Consider the following 20,265-nt stretch of genomic DNA (forward strand, 5'->3'; position numbering starts at 1 on the left):
AGTGATGCTGGCAGCTATTAAATGACAAAGGACAATGACAAGTGTACATTTCTTTATAAAACTTTATTGTCACCACTCGCCAACACAAACCAACTGATCGATGCTGATGTTACCCAACACTGTGACAATAGTGGAAGGTGATTCTGTCAATCACCTGAGGTTTTAATTGTATTTGGCAATCAATTTGATTTTGCTTTGTGTTTTTTACAATTGATGGGGGTGAAGCTTTGAATTGGGTTCCCTAGATGTTTCCGTCATCTTCACATTTTGGGAGCAGTAAATGGCAAAATTTAACACAGTATGTCCAATAATCCCCTCTGTGTGAGTCTTTGGTGGGTGATGTTTTCATCCTGGGCGGAACGAACAGACTGACACAACACAGGGCCGCACAACAACCTTCACCAAGGGACATGCTCAGGGGCAAGCTCCTGTTGAGAGGAAACAAAGAAGGGGGAAAAGAAGGATTAGTTTAAATCAGATTTTGTGATGACATACACCCTTTGAAGTATCTTTGGCAGTATTAGGTTACTTGTAGTGCCTGTGATTCATTCAGCATGCTAGCGTTAGAGGTTAGCTGACTGTACCACTGATGCTCCCACAGATTCATTTCTTACATGACATTTGTTCTAATTAAATAAGAGCATCAAATCACTGTCTAAAGTGCCTTCAAATCGTCACTGTCGGGCAGAAACCTCATTATCGAAGTTTCAAATTTGCACGTTTTAAATTAAAGCCCGGCCTCATCATAGATGAGGATCGTTGTAGATCCGCTATTTTCACAATTTGAAAGTTAATAAACAACGAACGGTGTTGGACACACAATGTTTCCACCCAACGACAACGGAATAACGCTAGGTTGCAGTCAGTGTTTGCAAAATATATATATCAGTGCGTGCGTACCGGACTGCAGCACGGGCTGGAACTCTCCGGCCATGCAGATCTCTTCCTGCTTCTGGCGGATTTGCCTCTGGATGGCGGGGGGCAGGCCGCGGGGGTTGCGGGAGAAGATCAGGGAGTATCCGTCGTCGCAGCTTCCGTCGTCCTTCAGGGTGCGGCAGGCGTAGGTGATGGCATAGTTGTCGTAGTCGGTGTCGATCACCCAGTAGTTGTCACCTGGAGAGGCAGGGAGGAAGAGGTTTCAGAGTGTGTGTGGGGGTAAAAAGATTTCTAAGTTTCATTAGTTAGACTAAGGGTTAGTGTGTGTGTGTGTGTGTGTGTGTGTGTGTGTGTGTGTGTGTGTGTGTGTGTGTGTGTGTGTGTGTGTCTCTCTCTCTCTGTGATGTAAAGTAACTAAGTAGATTTACTTAAGTACTGTACTTAATTTTCAATTTTGAGATTTTTCAATTTCAAATTTTACTTTACTGGGGTATTTCCAATTTTCAATGCTTTTACTTCTAATTCTATGTACCTCCACTACAATTATTTGAAAACTTTAGTTAATTTTATTATTATTACAAAACTGTCATTAACTACTTCGGCCCTATTTAAACCTCTGATATTTCCTGATCCTGAGCTTGTAGATCTGCTATTTTCAAAAGATTTGAATACATTATGATACCCTGTCAAACGGGAACTTCTGCATAATGAGTCATTTCTATTTTCGATACTATTTTGATGCAGATGCTTTTGTACTTTTATTCAAGTAAATTCTGAACACCAGACTTTAACTTGTACGTTTTTTCTACATTGTGGTATTGATACTTGATTAAATAAAATGTACTCCTTCCACCACAGGTCTCTCTCAGTATTCATTAAATGATGAGACATAGAGTACATACCGCCACTGGACAGGTAGCTGGCCAGTCCCTGGTAGTTCATGAACATCTTGCCGGGGGCTGTGGGGTCAGGCACAGTGTACTGGGCGGCCATGTCAGCACACACCACCCAGAATCTGTAGAGCCATTGTGCACAAGCAAGGGACATTTTCACAAATATTTCCCAGAAATAATTGCGTAAGATTAATTCACGATTCTTATTAACGAATTCCATTAGCAATAATCCTTCAGAATGAATCGTACAAAATAATATATCAAATCACTGACATTTTTGATGAGTATATCGTCGTTGTCGGGTGGAAACCTCGTATCTCCAAGTTTCAAATTTGTACGTTCTTTCGCAAAGTAAAGCCCTGCTTCATCATACAAGGCCGTTGCACAAAAGTTGTGAAAACAGCCGATCTACAAGCACACAACGCCTCGCGGTGCGAGGCGTTGTGTCGGCTGTTTTCACTAGTTTCAATCATTTTTAAAATGCTAAATGCAGAACGAACGGTTTTGTACATAGAAGGTTTCCACCCGACAACGACGATATGATTTGGGAGGAGGAGTGCTGCTCACCCGAACAGAGTGACCCTGCCACGGGAAGAGGCCACCATAGCGCCGTCGTCACCGATAGTGTACTCCGCCATGATGTTGTCCTGCAGAAACAGGCCCTCTGGGTCCTTCTTCTGCAGAGCGTACCATTTCCCCGCGTACTGCAACCACACAAGAACACACATTACATTTAACCCATTTAGAACGGGCATCATTATTTTATGCTTTAACTAATGAAAAATAGCAGATATACAAGCTCACAGCGCGGCACCGAGTGCCGCGCTGCGAGCTTGTAGATCTGCTATTTTTGAAAAATTGTGAAAATTAGAATTCTGACCCGATTCTATAAGTGTCTTTTGAATCCTTCTAAGGTTTTTTTTGAAAAACCCATGTTTCTATGTCAGCAATCTGGCCGGCCATCGTCAAAGAAAAGGTCCTTTTCGCTTAACTGGAGCTCAGTTAGTCTGTTCTTGAGAGACTACTATGTCAGTGGTTCTCAAACCTTTTCATGTGAAGGACCCCCAAAATGATATTGGCCACAGACCCCCATCTCAAAATATTTAGTTCCAGGGGACCCCCCCCCCCAGAAGCAAAATTTGAGTTACAAACGTTCGCTTTGAAAATACATCTATTCAAAGATTTGCACACATTTTCACGACTTTCGCTGTGAGCTTGTATATCTGCTATTTTTCACTGGTTAACAAAGTGTTCCTACTAGAGGCGGCTGCAGTTATACAACCTTTCAAGGCCATTCTGTACATGTACAATATTTCAGCCAGAGAAAATGTCAAGGGTGTTGTTATAATACTATTTACATTTATTTGCATACAAAACGAAAGAGGGACATGAATGAATATGCTTGAATATTGCTGTAACTCTGTAGCAATCCTAAACCAAACTATTCCTGGACTCACCCTGGCGGGTTCAAAGTCTTCTTTGACTGTGAAGCTGTCGACAACACAGCTAGCAGCAAGGCCTTGCTCCACGCAGGCCAGGAACATCAAAACCAGGGCAAACATCTGGAAGTCCATCCTGGACAGGACACAAAAATAGGCACACTTTAAGTGACTCCGCCCAGTATGATTCTTCTTTTTTATTTTATTTTTTGCAGCAACCTTATATTTTTAGTGCATTTCCATAGATCATACATGGGCAACTGGCGGCCCGGGGGCCACATGCGGCCCCGACCTTCACTTAATGCGGCCCTCGGGTTAATATAGGAATACTGATATATTATTGATTTCAGCTGTTACAATTCCAAACATGCAAACATGACCTTCAGTCAGACCTTCTGTAATGCTGTCAGTCTATATTAGTAGCTTAATGACTAGTATAGTAGTATTAAAATGACAGGTTTTTTATGTCCAATATATTTGTATTTAAGTTCATAAAGTTAACATGAGTATATAACTAAATGCGTTTGAAATTGAATCAAAATGTTACATTTCAGGATTCCAATTAAAAAATATCAACAAATAATTCAGGATTCCAATTTAAAAGAGGCAAAAATAGCTGATCTACAAGCTCAAAACGTATCGCAGCGCGATGCGTTTTGAGCTTGTAGATCTGCTATTTTTCTTTTTTTGTATGACAAAGTAGGACATAGCAATATGCAATGTGGCCCTCTGGAGTGAAGGTGGAAATATAGTGGCCATCGCCATCATCAAAGTTGCCCACCCCTGCCATAGATTTATCTCTAAATTTACTATATTGTACACATGTTGGTCATTTTTGATCTACCCCAACTAAATAAAATAACTGTTCTTTAATTTGCTGGTCATCTGCACTTTTACTTCTTCACATCATCAAGTAGGCATTTTCCTTTTGAACTGTGCTGAAATATCAGAAATATTGTAAACGGCTTTAAGTATCGCATCACATTTAAACAAAAAGCCCCTTGAAGCAGTAACCGCTTACCTGAATGGCGAGTGTAGCAGCAAGAGGCAGAAACGTCCAATTCCAAATAGTTGTTTGAATGTCTCCACTTGTGACAGGAAGCCTGTCTGTGAGCCTTTTATACCTGAGGAGCAGACGAGTTCCCTGATTATTTTCACATCTTGAAACCTAAATGCAGCTTTTAAATCTATGGATAATCCAGTTAACCAAATCCTACCAGTAAGCTGTTGAACCTTCCCCACACTGATATAAGGTTTATGTAATTGTTGTTGGGCCTAGCACATGTCTCGAAGGGTTTGACGCCAAAGCCCAATGTTTACATCACACAACAGGTGTATTTTCGGCATCTGAGTTACTACAGCGGCTTATTGCTTGATTTTATGGGGGAAATCCACACCACTGTGCAATGTTATGAGCTTGTTTTGTCTGCTAATTTCTCATATTTGTCATATGAAGTATACTGTACATAGATTAAATTATTAGATTTGACCAATTAGAACCCTGATCTAACCAGTACTCATTCAGTGTCATGTGTTAGACACAGGACATATACAGTCATATTGTCAGTACTGCTGTGCTTATGAGGTATATTGTGCACTATACAGTATATCAGAATCAGTAATAAACTCCATATAAATACACTAATACAGATCTTACAATAAAAGGCATATTCAACAAGTAGACTCTCCCCACAAATGTATTGTCACTCCATTCAGAAACATTGCCATTTAGAAGATTGACTTCCATTATTCTAAATGGAGGTGTCACCTAAACCTAGGTTACACTTCTTCATTCAGAAACATTCACATCTCCATTCAGAAACATTATTTCCCCATTATTCTAAATCAGGGCTAATCAGCTTAAGATGGCTCAGGGGCCACTCAGCAAAATATATAAAGTCCAAGGGCCGCAAGCTATAAATGACAGTCCTATTTTGGACATTTATATAATGATTTTGTAACACACTAAATGAGTAGTCTAAAAAATAAGGGAAAACACAGAAAACGACACATCTATAAGTCCAAACTTCATTGAACAAAAATATTGTCATGGAATTATTAATGATGAAAAGTTACAAAACATTAGAAGCTGAAATGCTAACCTGCCGCCGATGCTGGTGAATGCTAACCTGGTGAAATGCTATCCTGCCGACGCTGGTGAATGCTAAACTGGTGAATGCTCAGACTCTGTTTCTAAGTGGGGGTGTTTCTGAATGGGGATGTTTCTAAGTGGAGAACTGCCCCCGTCAAGAACAGCCTTTTTGTATCTTAGTTATCTTAAAACTGTAATAGTTACTTTTTCAGATTAATGTAATCCCTATGTGATGTAATCACATGTCATGCCCCAACCTTGGTCAGGCGATCTCATAAATCCCAAGTTATTTTCTTGTGCTGCTAAGAATAAGCCCTCCCTATTCATAGGTTGGCATTGCCATGCTATTGCCACGTGTCAAAACATAGGACAGACTTGATCTGTACAGGGGGGAAACAAAGGCATAACAGTTTGTATCAGTGTCTCAATGCACAGCAATAATGGCAGAGACCTTTTCTTCGGTCAAATTAAATATGACAGTTGGTGTATAACCACATCAAATGTTTAATTGTGGTGCAGTTCTCTAAGTAAATTATCTGAACCCTGCAAAGAGTAAATATATGGAAGCTATAGAAGACTCAACACAAACCCATTGGTCTGACATAAAGAAACTCCTTTGTTTAATAATAGCATTAATAGTATGCATAGGTGTTAAGCAGTCACTATTTAATGAACACTGTTTATAATGGCTGTACACCAAGGAAGCAGCTTGTCCATGTGTTGAGGTGCTATACATGCTACCCTCCCCTTTTAGGAAAAGGTTCAGTTTAACCACTTAATCCCTATACTGACTTGACCAGAAGACCCAGGGAAGATCCACTGACTAGACCCCGAAAATAGCCGATCGACAAGCTTACAGATCTGCTATGTTCACAGAATGTTCACCTCCCAGAATGGATGCATGCATATTGTTTACAATACAATATTTAATAATATATAAAAAGGACAGTACATACTAGCATAATCATTATTATCATTGCAATAAAAAGGGCATGGCCTGCCAGCGTGTCATTTCAAGTTCATCCACTTGATCAGGTTGATATCAACTTAATAACATTGTAATGCTTAATTTTTACCTAGTTGCTGCTGAAAATAGCAGATTTGCATGCCGAAAATATCAGCTCTACAGGCTCACAACTTGTCGCGACATGTTAAGCTTGTAGACAGGTTAATTGTGGCAACTAAGTAGCCTATGCTTCAGGGTTAAGTATATTTGGTTGTTTATGTTGGTTATCAAACAATTGAAGATTATTTCCATTTATTTTGTTGTGGGAAATATGTTTCTGTAGCCAAATTCCTGAAATGTGAATGTACCGTAAAATGAGCAAGGACCGATCTTTTTACTTAAAAGAGATGTTAGGTATCAAAATTGAACCACTGATCATTATCCTACCTGTACCTGATATTATTTCAACCATGAAGCTTGTGAATTTAGTAATTGAGGACAAATATAGGAATGCTTTTTATTCAGTGTAAACTCTTGAAAACAAATTTGAGTGTTTGATAAATTTGGAAAAAAATATATTTAGTTATTTCCCAGAGGGGGTGGTAAATGTACAGTATTACCAGATTTGTTTACCACCCCACAGGGTGGGGAATATCATATTGTAGATCTCCCAGTAGTGTGGATGTCATAGGTATAATTAATTTTACGGTCAGTATGGCTAAGTTTACATGTGGATTTTGGTGTGGCTATGAATCTAGGTGTTCACCATACCGTGCAGACACTGACCGAATCAGCCAGTGTGGCTTTACTATACCATGTGAAATGACCAAAGCCGGGGTGTATGCACATTTTGATCAATGGGTTTTACAAGGACTTTATAACATTTTTTAATGTTCAAACATTCCATAAAGTGTGATGGAAATACAGTAAGTGCAAATTTTAATTGTGGCGTCTGATATAATTCTCCAAAACCTTAGTATTTTCATATTCCAAAACCTTTCCAGGCCTGTTTTAAAATGCCATTACGCTTAGTTTTCCATAACCCTTTATAAAATAGGAAATTAGTATAAGTATCACCCTAAAACTATTTAGTTGCAGGTTTTACAAATTTACTAGAACGTGTACATACAGCACCTCTCACAGATATAAAAAGCTAGATACCTCCTCCACCGCTGCAGTTCATTGGCACACTGGTAAAACAGGACTGGTGGAAGTGCGGAACTGTGGAAGGCACTCTGCTGCTCCCGCATCTGATTGGCCTACCGAGCGTCCCATTCAGTGACGCCCAAAGAAGCATCTTTCAGAATTCCGGAAAATTGCCAGTCCTCTTTGACCAGCACCCCAGAGCGGAGGAGGCGTCTACCTTTCTATGTCTATGGTACCTCTTACCTGCGACAGTAGATATTGCATAACTCATACTGACAACATTGCAGTTGCTTCACTGTAATAGGAGAGACACCCTTAGATCCTAGCAATCAATTAGCAATCAAAACTTCAGTAAACAATAGTGACCATGTCGTTCTGTTTTTATTTTGAGTATAAACATGAACTGAAAAACAATATTGTACAAGTTGCCGTTGCGATATTACAGAGCTGATTCAAAGCATCAAGTTTTGTCATGTAAATAACGTCCATGGACAGTGGTAGGCCAGACGAGGTATGCATCTTCAAGGTAAGAGTGAACACATCCACAACAAGAGGGATTGACCTGAACTTGACCTCGGTGCATCAAGTAAGGACCACAAAAGAGGTTGGAAATTAAATTGCACACAACAATGTCGGGATCTTCATGCTGAAGCCCATCTCTTCTCCACGTTCATTTCAGAATGGTATCTTCACTTGCTGTAAAGACAAAAAACAAATATCAGATTATTCGTAATTGCAGGGTTCCCACACATCTTTACCAATTAATTTCCAAAACTTTTCCAGAATATTTAACCCGATTTCCAGGACTATATAACAATAATTCGGCTCAATAACAAGTCGCTTACTCCTATGTGCAATGCCCAAAGACAGGTAGTGTATGCCAGTGGTTCTTAACCTTTTCAGGCCGTGACCCCAAAATAATCATATTTTTACTGGGGACCCCGGCACCCTGACGAGCACTAAGAGTTGAGGAATTTTGTATAACACGGTTCTATTGTGAAAATAGCCGGTCTACATGCTCACATCTGCTATTTTCACAATTTCTGCCTCTAATATTTGACAGATTCGCCAATGTTAAATTTGTCATTTCAGAGTTATTAACAAAATCAATAACCAAAGACAATGCATAGCTATTTTTTCCAGGACCTTCCAGGACCCTTGATAAATTCCCAAACTTTTCCAGTACTGGATTATTTTTTTTAATTTCAAAATATTTCCAGGAATTTCATGATTCCGTGGGAACCCTGTAATTGTGACTCGCCGAGTATAGAAAGTACACTGTGGGGTCCATCTCAGTAACGGACACTTTTGGGTGCTTAAAGAAAACTAAATAAACCAAATCCTATCTAGATGTACTTGGGCTCTGTTTACAGTATCTGTTTATTTTGTTGTTCAGCAGCTTCATGAGAAGAATGGAACGCTGTGCTGCATCTAATAACTATCATTATGTGGGAACTGGGAAGCAGAATAAGACTTATTTCTTGACTTGGCAAGACTTTGATGATTAATGCTAACCCTCTGCAAGCTGTTTGGCGATGCGCTCCTTCTCCTCTCGGATCTTCTTCTCTTCCTCCTCGACCCTCCTCTCCTCAGCAGCGATGGGCTTCAGTTCATCTAAGGGTATTAAAGTAAAGATAAAAGTCCAGGTTTTCCAAAGTGACCTATTATTCAGTCCTAATCAGGTTAATTATATCTATATAAACTCGGCACAAAAAGAAAGGAAACATGACTTCGGTCCATTATAACTCCTCTTTAATAATACCAAATTGTGGGGCGCCCGCTGGCCTGGTGGTCAAGGCGCATACCACATACTAGGCTATGATGCCTGCTGGCGTCGCCGGTTCGATTCCCGATCCGGACGACCTTTGCCACATGTCATTCCCCATCTCTCTCCCCATTTCCTGTCAGTCTACTGTCCTATCAATAAAGGCATAAAAAGCCCAAAAAAACAAATCTTAAAAAAAATACCAAATTGTATTGTGTTTTATATAATTGTCATCGGTGATTCGTCACCTTTACAACGAGGTACAGCTTATACGGATCTGACATTCGTGGAATGAGCAACACAGCCAAACGTGTGGGTAGCGCCCCTCCAAAAATTGTCAAAATGGCCTGGCAGGCCTGCAATACTGTTCTTTTGGTGTTTACCTTTGTTGCTTGGAGCATTGAATGATTGCACTCTCCCAAAGTAATAAGAAAAAAAACTTTGTTAAAGCTCAGTGCTCAAGCTCAGTGTCAGGGAAGCCCAAAATGAGAGTAAATGCCAGCAGAACAGTATTGCAAGCCATTTTGGCAAGATTTTGGTCGGCGCTACCCACACGTTTGGCTGTGTAGCTCATGCCTCGAATGCCTGATGCTTTATACCTTGTTGTAAAGGTGACGAATCAACGATACAAATGATATAAAACACAATATAATTTGGTATTATTAAAGGAGATATAATGGACCGAAGTCAAGTTTACTTTCTTTTTGTGCAGAGTTTAGTTTAAAGTTGTACCATGTAACTTTTTTTATAAAACAAATCTTAAAATTGTCCTAACTGTTAAATCGCTAAAGTTTTAGAACACCCACTCCGTTATTTTCAGCTTCTGAAGCCTTCTCTTTATATGTTTTCTATGATCCTGGCCGTGGACCGGATTTCGTGCCAAAATGACGTAATCTGCATCATCTGTATACGTTGTGTATACGTTGCCCAATCACATCGCCGATCATGCACACATGGTACACTACCGGCCAATCACAGCGCATCTTGAAGTGGGGTCGCCATATTTGTAGTCGCCCGTGTGTCTCTTTACTCAAAAGGTAATCTCGCCTACCAGGCAGGGTGAAGTAGTCCGTTTCTCCGGAATGCCTGAACGCACAGGAACCAGGGACCCTCTAAAGATAGCTCTCGGCGTTGTGGAGGCAGACGCGGGGGTGTGAAGGTACGAAAAACGGGCGAAAGACGCGAACGCGGTTTGCTATAGGGCTACTGACCACTAGTTGAGCATCTTACACAGTATAGCTTTAACAGACACATATACTATTTAACGTGAATTTGTTAGTGTGGTTGCCCAACAGGGGCAACACACTATAGCAGAGGTCTTCAACGTTTTCAGGCCAAGGACCCCTTATTAGAGAGAGAGATGAAGCAGGGACCCCCCACAACCTTTGCATAGATTCCATATAGTTTTCTCGTTTGACAGCACAATCATCAGTGTATTTTGGATTCATGTCAATTTGTGTTTTAAGATATTTAACCACTTGAACCGTCAATACTTAATAAACTTGACCCATCACTCTGTACTTAGTCCGTTCTTTTTCCCCCTCTACACAAAACCTCTTTGCCGAAAATAGCTGATCTACAAGCTCACAACGCCTCGCAGCGTGATGCGTTGTGAGCTTGTAGATCTGCTATTTCTGGCTAAAGTTCTCAGAATATGGACGCTAGGGTTCACGTGGTTAATATAGAAAAGGAGGAAAAGAAGCTTCTATCACACAAGGATTTGGAGGACCCCCTGTAGTAACTCTGAGGGCCCCCTGTTGAAGACCCCTGCACTATATAGTATTAATGTTACTTTATTTATTTCTAGATAAACAACCCAGTGAACCCACACTAAAAATAGGAAAATCTACTTGACTATAAATAGGTCAAGCTTCACACGACATTCTGGCTATCTAGACAATAAATAGTTTCTTTCCAGGTAAACTATCCAGACTATAAATGTGGATATCCAGACGATAAATAGGCAACCACACTTGCAATTTCCCAGAATTGCATTCTTTCTAGTTATATTCACTGTTGATAGACAATAGACATGCATTATTTGTTGACTAATCTCAAGACAGATTCTGCATTGTCAGCACCACTGCCTTAAACATGTAGAACCAGGGAGGAAGTGGACTAAGAAAGGGGAGGAGCCAAACTGAGACACTGTTTCTACACACATTGGTGGTGCCCCCTTTTTTACTGAATGGGTTCCCAGATTGTGTGTTGACACTGACAGACTGTTTAGGCCAGTGTTTCTCAACCACTGTGCCTGGGGACCTTTGGTGTGCCCCTGAGAAGGGTCAAGTGTGCCCCTTGAAAACAGCCTTGTATGATGAAGCAGGGCTTTACTTTGCGAAGAAACGTACAAATTTGAAACTTGGAGATACAAGGTTTCTTCCTGACAGTGACAATATTTACACCCCTGTATTATGTTGGTGTGCCCATGGATTCTTGGGACATAAAGTGTACCCATGCAGAAAAAAGGTTGAGAAACACTGGTTTAGGCTACATATTCAGACCCAGGCATACAGTCAGTGCCAGAACCTAAACTTTTCCTATGTTTCAATCTGGTTACTACCCCTACAGATTATGATTTCAGAAGTAATCAAAAGCATGGCTTGGCAAATACAAAACCCTGTGGTGAATTTATGTTTTTGTTGGAAATCCCACCATAGAGCGAAGAATAGATTGGAAAACTGGATCTCAAGTTCAACTACCCACCTCTGCGTGGGTGTGTGTGACCTCGTGTTATTGGTAGTACATTCTGTACACGTTTGAACGTTAACTCAAGAGAATCTCACCATATCGCCTCTTGCCATAGACGATGCCAGCAATAAGAGCTGAATATCTTGCTGTCTGTTGAAAACGACATAAATCAGAATTACCAATCAAAACATGATCGTGTTATTAATAAGCTATAAGAACAATAATGGCTTGTAAAAACTAACAAAACAATTATTATTATTAGTTCAAATAATACTAGAGAAATTGTGAGTATATCAAATGCAGTTTTTTTTTAAACGTTGCAAGGCTTGAATCTGCTGCAGTGTTTATGGTTTTATGCATTGAATGGGTTTGCATGCTCTCTCCACACACACACACACACGCACACGCACACGCACACAAACAGCTAACTTATTAGCTACGAGTAGCAATGTAGCATTCGCCTGGTAGCTCTCTGCAGCTACAGTATATTTGCTATGAGTTATTTCGCTACAGAACAAAATTTACCGTATTGCAATTATGTTTAATCCACAAACCTTGATCAGCGGCGACACTGCAACAGGAGGAGCCATGTTGTGTTCTCTTCTTGCGGCTTGCTGTGCAACAACAACACAGAGGTGACTTTACTAGCGTGAGGGATTGTGGGAAACCGATGACGTCAAAAAATAATAGATCTACAATCTAACAACGCACCGCCATGAAATGCGTTGTTAGCTTGTAGATCTATGCTTTTCTTGCCCGATGCGAAACTAGAGATGGGATTTATGGTTCTTTGGATTGAGCCGGATCTCTCAATCTCTGGGATCCCGTTCCTTTCAAAGAGCCGTTCAAAAGACTGGCTCATTCTAGTTTAGTTACTTTGTAGATTTTGATTATAATTACAAATAACTTCAACCCTATATACATTTATTTCTTACATACATTGGTACATACCTGCCATTTGAAAATAGCCGATCTACAAGATCACAATGCGTCGCGCATTGTGAGCTTATAGATCTGCTATTTTCAAATGATTTTTCTACATTTTATTCTTTGGAAAACCTGTGAAACAGGACATTCTGCATAATGAAAACTTTTTCTACTATTGGTACTTTGTAGGCTACTTTAATTAACATTTTTTGGAAAACCTGTGAAACAGGACATTCTGCATAATGAATACTTTTTCTACTATTGGTACTTTGTAGGCTACTTTAATTAACATTTTGATACCAACACGTTTGTACTTTTAGACCTACTCAAAACATTCCAAACTTCTACTTGTGGCAGAGTAGGCCACAATTGATTGCAGTAGGCTATTGATATTTTTTACACAAGTAAAGCAATTGAGTACTTTTCCTTTTCCCACCACTGTTTGTTCATTAGAAAGGAACGGCCCCCTACTGCGAACCGGATCCAATCGTTCATTTCAAAGAGCCGTTCAAAATACTCAATTCGTTCGCGTACGTCCCATCTCTATGCGAAACCGGCATAGAGGCTTCACCACACCAGTCTTTCCACCTACCAATATAATGTACGCATCCAGTATGTATTATATTATCTACCATTATTGTATAACTTTATATTATGAAAGTCACTTATAGAAATACATTTGAGTGTCCAAGGCTACCGTATCTTATTGTTTGTATTATACTGATTAGACTTACATAACAATGCTGAAAATTATCTCTCAGTTCTGCAGTGCACGGGCAAAGGCCTTCCACAAGGGGACAGTAGAGAGCTGCATGTAGGTCTCCAATGATGTATAGATTGTAGGCAATCCATGAATGGTCCAGGTGTATTATGCTATATCTATGGTCCTTAACATTCATTCAATGATGAGAATATTCAATTGGCAGAATAGAAACTTATTTTATTTTAAGCAATAAACTAAGGCTATACAGGGACAGGGTTTGATTGGCTTGTGCTTGACAATAAATAAAAGAGGCAGCAAATATGGCATTTGGGGTTTTCCAAATTGGTTTCCCTCGTTGTTTGTACATACATTTCAAGCCATAACCCAGCTACATTCAAGATCATTATAAAGATGTTTGCTGCTGTATCTTTAAAGATGACTATTTGTTGAAAGCATGCAGTCAAAAGCATGCAGAGTATAAGCATAGCATAGCATACATTCCAGGGATTCCAGATGTGGTTATGTTATGAAAGGTTAACTACTGTACATTGAGACTGGAATTATATATTAAACAGAATAATAATTTCATACTTATTTATTCCTAGGAACCATATTTTATATTTTTCATCACCCAATCGGAAGGATGCTATGATATATTGTGTTTTTCCCACAAATGAAAAATGTCTGTTCAACTGTATTGTTAAATTCCATACTGTAGGCCATGTTGCAATGTCAAAGTCATCATGTCATGTCAAACTTTATTGCACGTTTATTAAAAAAAAAAGATACACCTGAGAGCAAATGAAGCATTGAAAAAATATATAGTTTTTATTAAGAAAAGACAGAAACAACTCCCAACAGCAGGAAAAAATAAATACTGCTTTGCTCCAAAAGTACTGTATGTACCTGTATATAATCTATGGGTATATCTGCATATGAGTGCTTCTGCATAGTAATATAATGTAGTGTGTGTGTGTGTGTGTGTGTGTGTGTGTGTGTGTGTGTGTGTGTGTGTGTGTGTGTGTGTGTGTGTGTGTGTGTGTGTGTGTCTGTGTCTGTGTGTGTGTGTGTGTGTGTGTGTGTGTGTGTGTGTGTGTGTGTGTGTGTGTGTGTCTGTGTCTGTGTGTGTGTGTGTGTGTGTGTGTGTGTGTGTGTGCGTGCGTGTGCGTGTGTGTGTGTGTGTGAGTGAGTGAGTCTTCTAGTATTCTAAAGCCTAGTATTCTAAAGCCTCTATCAGAGTCCAGGGTGAAGAGCTATTCACTTCACCGCGGTGTAGTTTTCTAGCTATCACCTAAAAATACATAACAAAGGCTAGGTGATAGCTAGGAAACTACAACGAGGTGAAGTGAATAGCTCTTCACCCTGGACTCTGTTAGAGCCTTTATACGTTTGTGTGTCTGTCATGTGTGTGTGACACAAATGAAACACAAACGTAAAATATATAGGCTATCTACAGGCATAGCTGCAACAACGTGTTGCAAACAGGTGCAAGGGACAAAGTATAACTACATTTTACAACCTGTTTTCCCAAAAAGCTTTTTATTATTAAAAGATTTATAAAAAAACAAGACATACACCCACGTCTGATATCACTCCAAGTGAGAATGTCCGCTCTGTCCGCAACAGAGATTCATACTTCTCTTTGTCCTCTGGCCAAACCTGATCTTCCCACGGTTCTTCATGTTGCCCGCGTAGATGTTGGCCTTGAGTTTAGCGTAGTAGTCTGAGAATTTGTTGAAGAGAATGGATATGGGCAGGCCGTTGAGAATGATCCCAAAGGAGATGCAGATGAAAGCGAAGATGCGGCCTAGTACGGTTTCTGGGAAAATGTCTCCATAACCCACAGTGGAGATGCTGACCTGCAGGGGAGAGTACAAGAACAAACATCACTGACGATTCAGAAGTGGATATCTTGATTGTCAAATTAACTGGAGCTCAGTTAGTCTGTTCTTGAGAGACCACTATGTCAGTGGCTCTCATACTTTTCATGTGAATGACCCCCAAAATGATATTTATTTGGCCACGGACCTAGCACCTCAAAATATTAGTTCCAGGGACCCCCCAGAAGCAAATTTTGAGTTACAAGCGTTCGCTTTGAAAATACATATATTCAAAGATTTGCACACATTTTCACGACTTTTTCAAAAATAGCAGATCTACAAGCTCGCAGCGCGACACGCGGTGCCGCGCTGTGAGCTTGTATGTCTGCTATTTTTCAATAGTTAAAGCATTCAATAATTCTAGGCCTAAAGAGACTCTCAGAATTTGGTTGAATTGGTTGGAATTTGATTTGAAAGAATTCAACCAAATGGACCCCTAAAATCGAGTTAAATTGATAAACTGTCCAAGCCTTAAGCATGAGATAATTTCAACCCCAAATCTTATATTAACTTTGTCTCCACAGGGAACCACTGCTGAATGAATTCAAGTCTTCACAGGGTGAGTAATAAATAGAAAAAATATATGTATTCTTTGGGGGGCTGAACTACAGTATCCCTTTAAGACTCCTTTCACAAACTGTGCAAACATTTAAGTAATGGAAGCAGATATGGGGTTTTATGTTAAAAGGTTTCTGGTCTATTATTTTAATCAGGATTAAATTATAGTTAATGTAGTTAAAAAGGGAGGTAGGGGGTTTGGGGAGGAGAGGGAGGAAGAAGGAAGGAGAGAGCCTATTTTACCAATGCTGCTACCAAAACCTGAATGATTGATGCATTGTAGAGAATGATCAAAAAGGTATATTTCATTTTATAGCATACCTACCTCATCAGGGAGAAAAATCAGCAATGTTTTGTAGACACATGACACACACACACACACACACACACACACACACACACACACACACACACACACACACACACACACACCAGGGACATGCAGAGAATGTTAGAGAGGCACAGGCTGAAATTTCGAAAAGGGCCTTTTGGTGAAAATATCGAAAATAGCAGACCTTCAAGCTCACAACATGTCGCGCTGCGACGCATTGTGAGCTTGGAGGTCGGCTATTGTCGACGCTTGATACCACACTAAACGAAGCATAATCAAGGTGGCGTAACTGCATGGATTTTTCTACACAAAAAGGGCAATTCTTTCAACATTAGACGCTGCATTCAAGTTCAGGAGAATTTGGACAAGGCAATTATCTAGAATGCTGCCTTCAGGTATGGCATGGAAAGAGGGCATTTGCCTTTCGCATTTAGTGAAAACGGCATTCATGGTCTGGAGAGGGCACTTTTTACAGACGGATAAAAGGGCAGGGGATCAAGCCCCTTTTATGTTTATGTGTGCACGTGCCTGACACAACATACACACACACACACACACACACGCACACACACACACACACACACCTACACCCCTTGTGTTGTGTACACTTGTGTTACTTACAGCTGCCCACCACCATGCCGCGGGGATGCTGGTGAAGTTGGTTTGCGGCATGTCATGCTCCACGGTGTAAACCATGGCAGAGAAACTGAAGATGCCCATGGCGATGAAGAGGAAAAGGCAGCCCACCTGCTGATAACACTGACGGAGGGTAAAACCAAACGCCCGCATCCCCGTGGAGTGCCGCGCCAGCTTAAGGATGCGGAAAATGCGCATCAGCCTCATGATCCTCAGCGACTGACCCAACTTTCCCACCTGCCCCACGGCCTGCATGTCCGCCTCGTGCTTCATGTAGTTGTCATGGCTGTCGAACAGCTCGAGGATGACCTGGACGTACTGAGGCAAGATCGCAATCAGGTCCACGGTGTTGAGAACGCTCCTCCTGAAGGACGCGAGGTCCGGGGTGGACACCAGGCGCAGGAGGTACTCCATGGTGAAGAAGGCGATGCACAGGGACTCCACGTATTCACAGTAGGTCTTTCCGCTCAGCTTGCCGGTGGCTGTTTTGTACTGCATCTCCTCCACGGTGTTGAGAGTCATAGCCACCAGGGAGATGAGGACAAACAGGCTGGAGAACACTGCCATCAGCTTGGCCGGGACAGAGGAGAACGGTTTCTCCATCAGGTTCCAGATGACACGTCGCTGATGGCCGAAGTACATGTCCTGGAAGAGCTCCTCATTTTCCTCGATCTCCACCTAGTTGTCCACGGTGGTAGGAGTGAATTGAGAAACAAACAGGAAGATGAGAATGAACATACACTGATTAATTCAATGGATCGTCAGCAGGGACATGCTGGGCCCCTGATTCAGCCTGGGGAAAAAGAGTTGGAGAGGCCCTCATTGCGCGCTATAGAGAGAGATCTCTCTCTATAGCGCTGCTGCTACTCAAAGATTTGCCATTTCAGATCATGACAAGTGACAAGCCAGTGGGCCAATTACATGTGTTATATTTCGTCATTGTCGGGTGGAAACCTTGTATGTCCAAAACCATTTTTAAAATGATTTAAACTAGTGAAAAAAACAGCCGATCTACAAGCACACAACGCCTCGCACCACGAGGCGCTGTGTGCTTGTAGATCTGCTGTTTTCACTACTTTTGTGCGACAGCCTTGTAACATGAAGCAGGGCTTTGCTTTGCGAAAAAATGTACACGTTTGAAACTTGGAGATACAAGGTTTTCTGCCCGACAGTGACGATTTACTTTGTTGGCCGCCCAGCCTCCAAAATGGAACGAAGGCCGACATTCTTTTTTTTTTTTTCCCTAATGGCCGGCCTGGACCGGCCAGGAATGAACCGGCCGTTCGGGAGTTGTCCCGCTTTTCCCAATGGCCAGCACGTCCCGGCCAGTGACCATCCCCTCCTCTAGCATCTTAATAAGGTTGCTATATCAATGTCACCAAATTGTAGTGCTATGTACTCATCCAAATTAAGACATGGATAGATTTGTTACATTAGATCCGGCATAAAGGTATATAATCAACAAAAATACCCCAATATACCATAATATGAACTGATTACCTCTGCCTCCAGCTCCCTCTGAATATTCAGTTGATCATTAATCTCATCCTGACGTTCCTCAAAGGAGATGCGGCAGCAACGGTGGGTGTTTTTGATCCTCATCCCCCAATAGTTGATCTCCTCCAAGAAGTTTCGGGGGCACAACTCATCTTTGATATACAGCACACCAGTCCGATAGAAGAGGAAGATGTTATGAAAGACATCAGGGTCACGGTCAAAGTAGTATTCATTGTTTGTCGCGGTGTAGTCATCACAAAGCTCCAGCTTCATGTTGTGGTCAGTGTAAGTGGCGAGGCGTCCTATCCTGGTCTTGGGGTACTTTGCGGCCAACTTGTAGGCAATCTGGTAGTTCTTACCCCCTACATTGATATTGATCATGTAGTTCTTCTTGGAGGGAGAACTTTGTTTGTTGGATGTGTCATCGTCATCTTCATAGACCTCCTCCTCATATGCTGCGTTGATGTCATAGATGTCCCTTCTCAGCTCCTGCATGGAGTTCCACGACTTAACAGAGCTCTCCTTGGCAAGTGGAAGGACGTCCTCCGAGCCTCTCCGTTGTGTGTCTGTGACCTTGAAGTTGGGTAAGAGGGTCTGCCTCCTATTACACACGTTAATGATGTTTGTGGTGCTGGCCATGTTGTCCACTCCCCCAGACTACACGGCAGCCAACACACTGAGATCCACAAGCATTCCTGACCTCTACTACACCCCCAACTCCCTCGTCTGCTTAAGCATGGAAGAGGATGTGACTAGGATGCCTCATGGCCCCATTAATGTTGCTGACAGAGAGGATCCACGCTTACAAGATGTCTAAGTACCATTATCCTCTGACTCAAACACCCTGCGGCTCAATGTGACGTTGCAATGTGGCACATCTCGCTGAATGTTTGGTTCATGTTTTTAACTTGCACTTTACGTAGATAATAAATCCCAAAGTAGCTTTGAATAATGTCTCACTTCAAAACAAACAAACAAGTAACGTGCTTTGCCTGTAGGCTGAAACTAAACTCACAAAATGTATTAACGAAACAAGTTGATAAATAAATACATTATACATTTCAAACACAAATTCAATGCACAACTTCTTGTGTGTAATCGGTAGTTTTGTTTGGAAACAAGGAAATGAGAATTAAAAAAAAACAGATCAAGCTCTTGTCCTTACAGTACATGCACACATAAATACTTAGAGGCTGTGTTTTATTAATCTAGTCTGGTGTATATGTAATCCCTAGATTATTCTAGGGAGGTTATATTTGGAAGGCTGTTGGTTAGAATATACCATGCTTGTGTTGTTTTGAGCAAAACCACAAGTGACCAATCATTATTAAAGGAGCTATAGTCAACTGTTTCTTGAAAAACAGATGCTAAAATAACAATAATGTTCATGCTTCATATATGTGTTTCTGTTCAAAAATGTCCACAAAAAGCGTAAAATAATGATAAAATAATCATTTTGGCCTTTGTCAGGCTGACACTTTGTTTACATCCTAGTCTATTCTTTTATATGGATTGAAAGGATGTAAACAAAGTGTCAGTCTGACAAAGGCCAAAATGATTATTTTATCATTATTTTACGCTTTTTGTGGACATTTTTGAACAGAAACACATATCTGAAGCTCATTTAATATATATATATATATATATATATATATATATATATATATATATATATATATATATTTTTTTTTTTTTTTTTTTCAAGAAGAAGTTGACTATACTGTAGCTCCTTTAAGTATCAATAATCAAATCTGTGGAAGACATTCCAGTTTCTGTCTTAACAAAAAGCAGTGAAGTTAATTTTCTGTTATCTCAACTATAGTTTTCTATTATCTCACAGTCTGTCTCTCTTTAAGACCCCCCCCCCCCCCCCCCCCCCCCCTCC

General features: G+C 40.7%; 2 protein-coding genes across 5 annotated transcripts; both read right to left on the reverse strand.

Moving 5' to 3' along the window:
- Positions 1-68: 68 nt before the first annotated feature.
- Positions 69-7,433, reverse strand: LOC308295053 (purpurin-like). 4 transcript variants are annotated; one of them, XM_080737995.1, is made up of 7 exons: positions 5,558-5,636; positions 4,230-4,332; positions 3,227-3,344; positions 2,337-2,473; positions 1,779-1,891; positions 901-1,113; positions 69-428 (listed from the first exon to the last, which is right to left on the reverse strand). In XM_080737995.1, the coding sequence occupies exons 1-7, from the start codon at positions 5,625-5,627 to the stop codon at positions 415-417; spliced, it is 768 nt and encodes a 255-aa protein (XP_080594121.1). In that variant the 5' UTR covers positions 5,628-5,636; the 3' UTR covers positions 69-414. The 4 variants fall into 4 exon arrangements, with proteins under 4 accessions (XP_080594121.1, XP_080594122.1, XP_080594124.1 ...); XM_080737996.1 differs by lacking the exon at positions 5,558-5,636 and adding an exon at positions 7,381-7,433 and having other exon boundaries at positions 74-428; XM_080737998.1 differs by lacking the exon at positions 5,558-5,636 and adding an exon at positions 7,408-7,427 and having other exon boundaries at positions 74-428.
- A 1,469-nt stretch (positions 7,434-8,902) lies between these two features.
- LOC308295437 (potassium voltage-gated channel subfamily V member 2-like) lies at positions 8,903-18,980 on the reverse strand (the record flags this gene model as incomplete). The annotated part of the gene is made up of 5 exons (XM_080738490.1): positions 18,384-18,980; positions 16,869-17,561; positions 15,103-15,337; positions 12,403-12,462; positions 8,903-9,006 (listed from the first exon to the last, which is right to left on the reverse strand). Exons 1-5 carry the CDS (start codon positions 18,873-18,875, stop codon positions 8,903-8,905), a joined length of 1,584 nt encoding a protein of 527 aa, XP_080594616.1. The 5' UTR covers positions 18,876-18,980.
- Positions 18,981-20,265: the final 1,285 nt, after the last annotated feature.

The sequence above is a fragment of the Nannobrachium achirus genome (assembly GCF_963921795.1).
Source record: "Nannobrachium achirus genome assembly, chromosome: 12".
NCBI lineage: Eukaryota > Metazoa > Chordata > Actinopteri > Myctophiformes > Myctophidae > Nannobrachium > Nannobrachium achirus.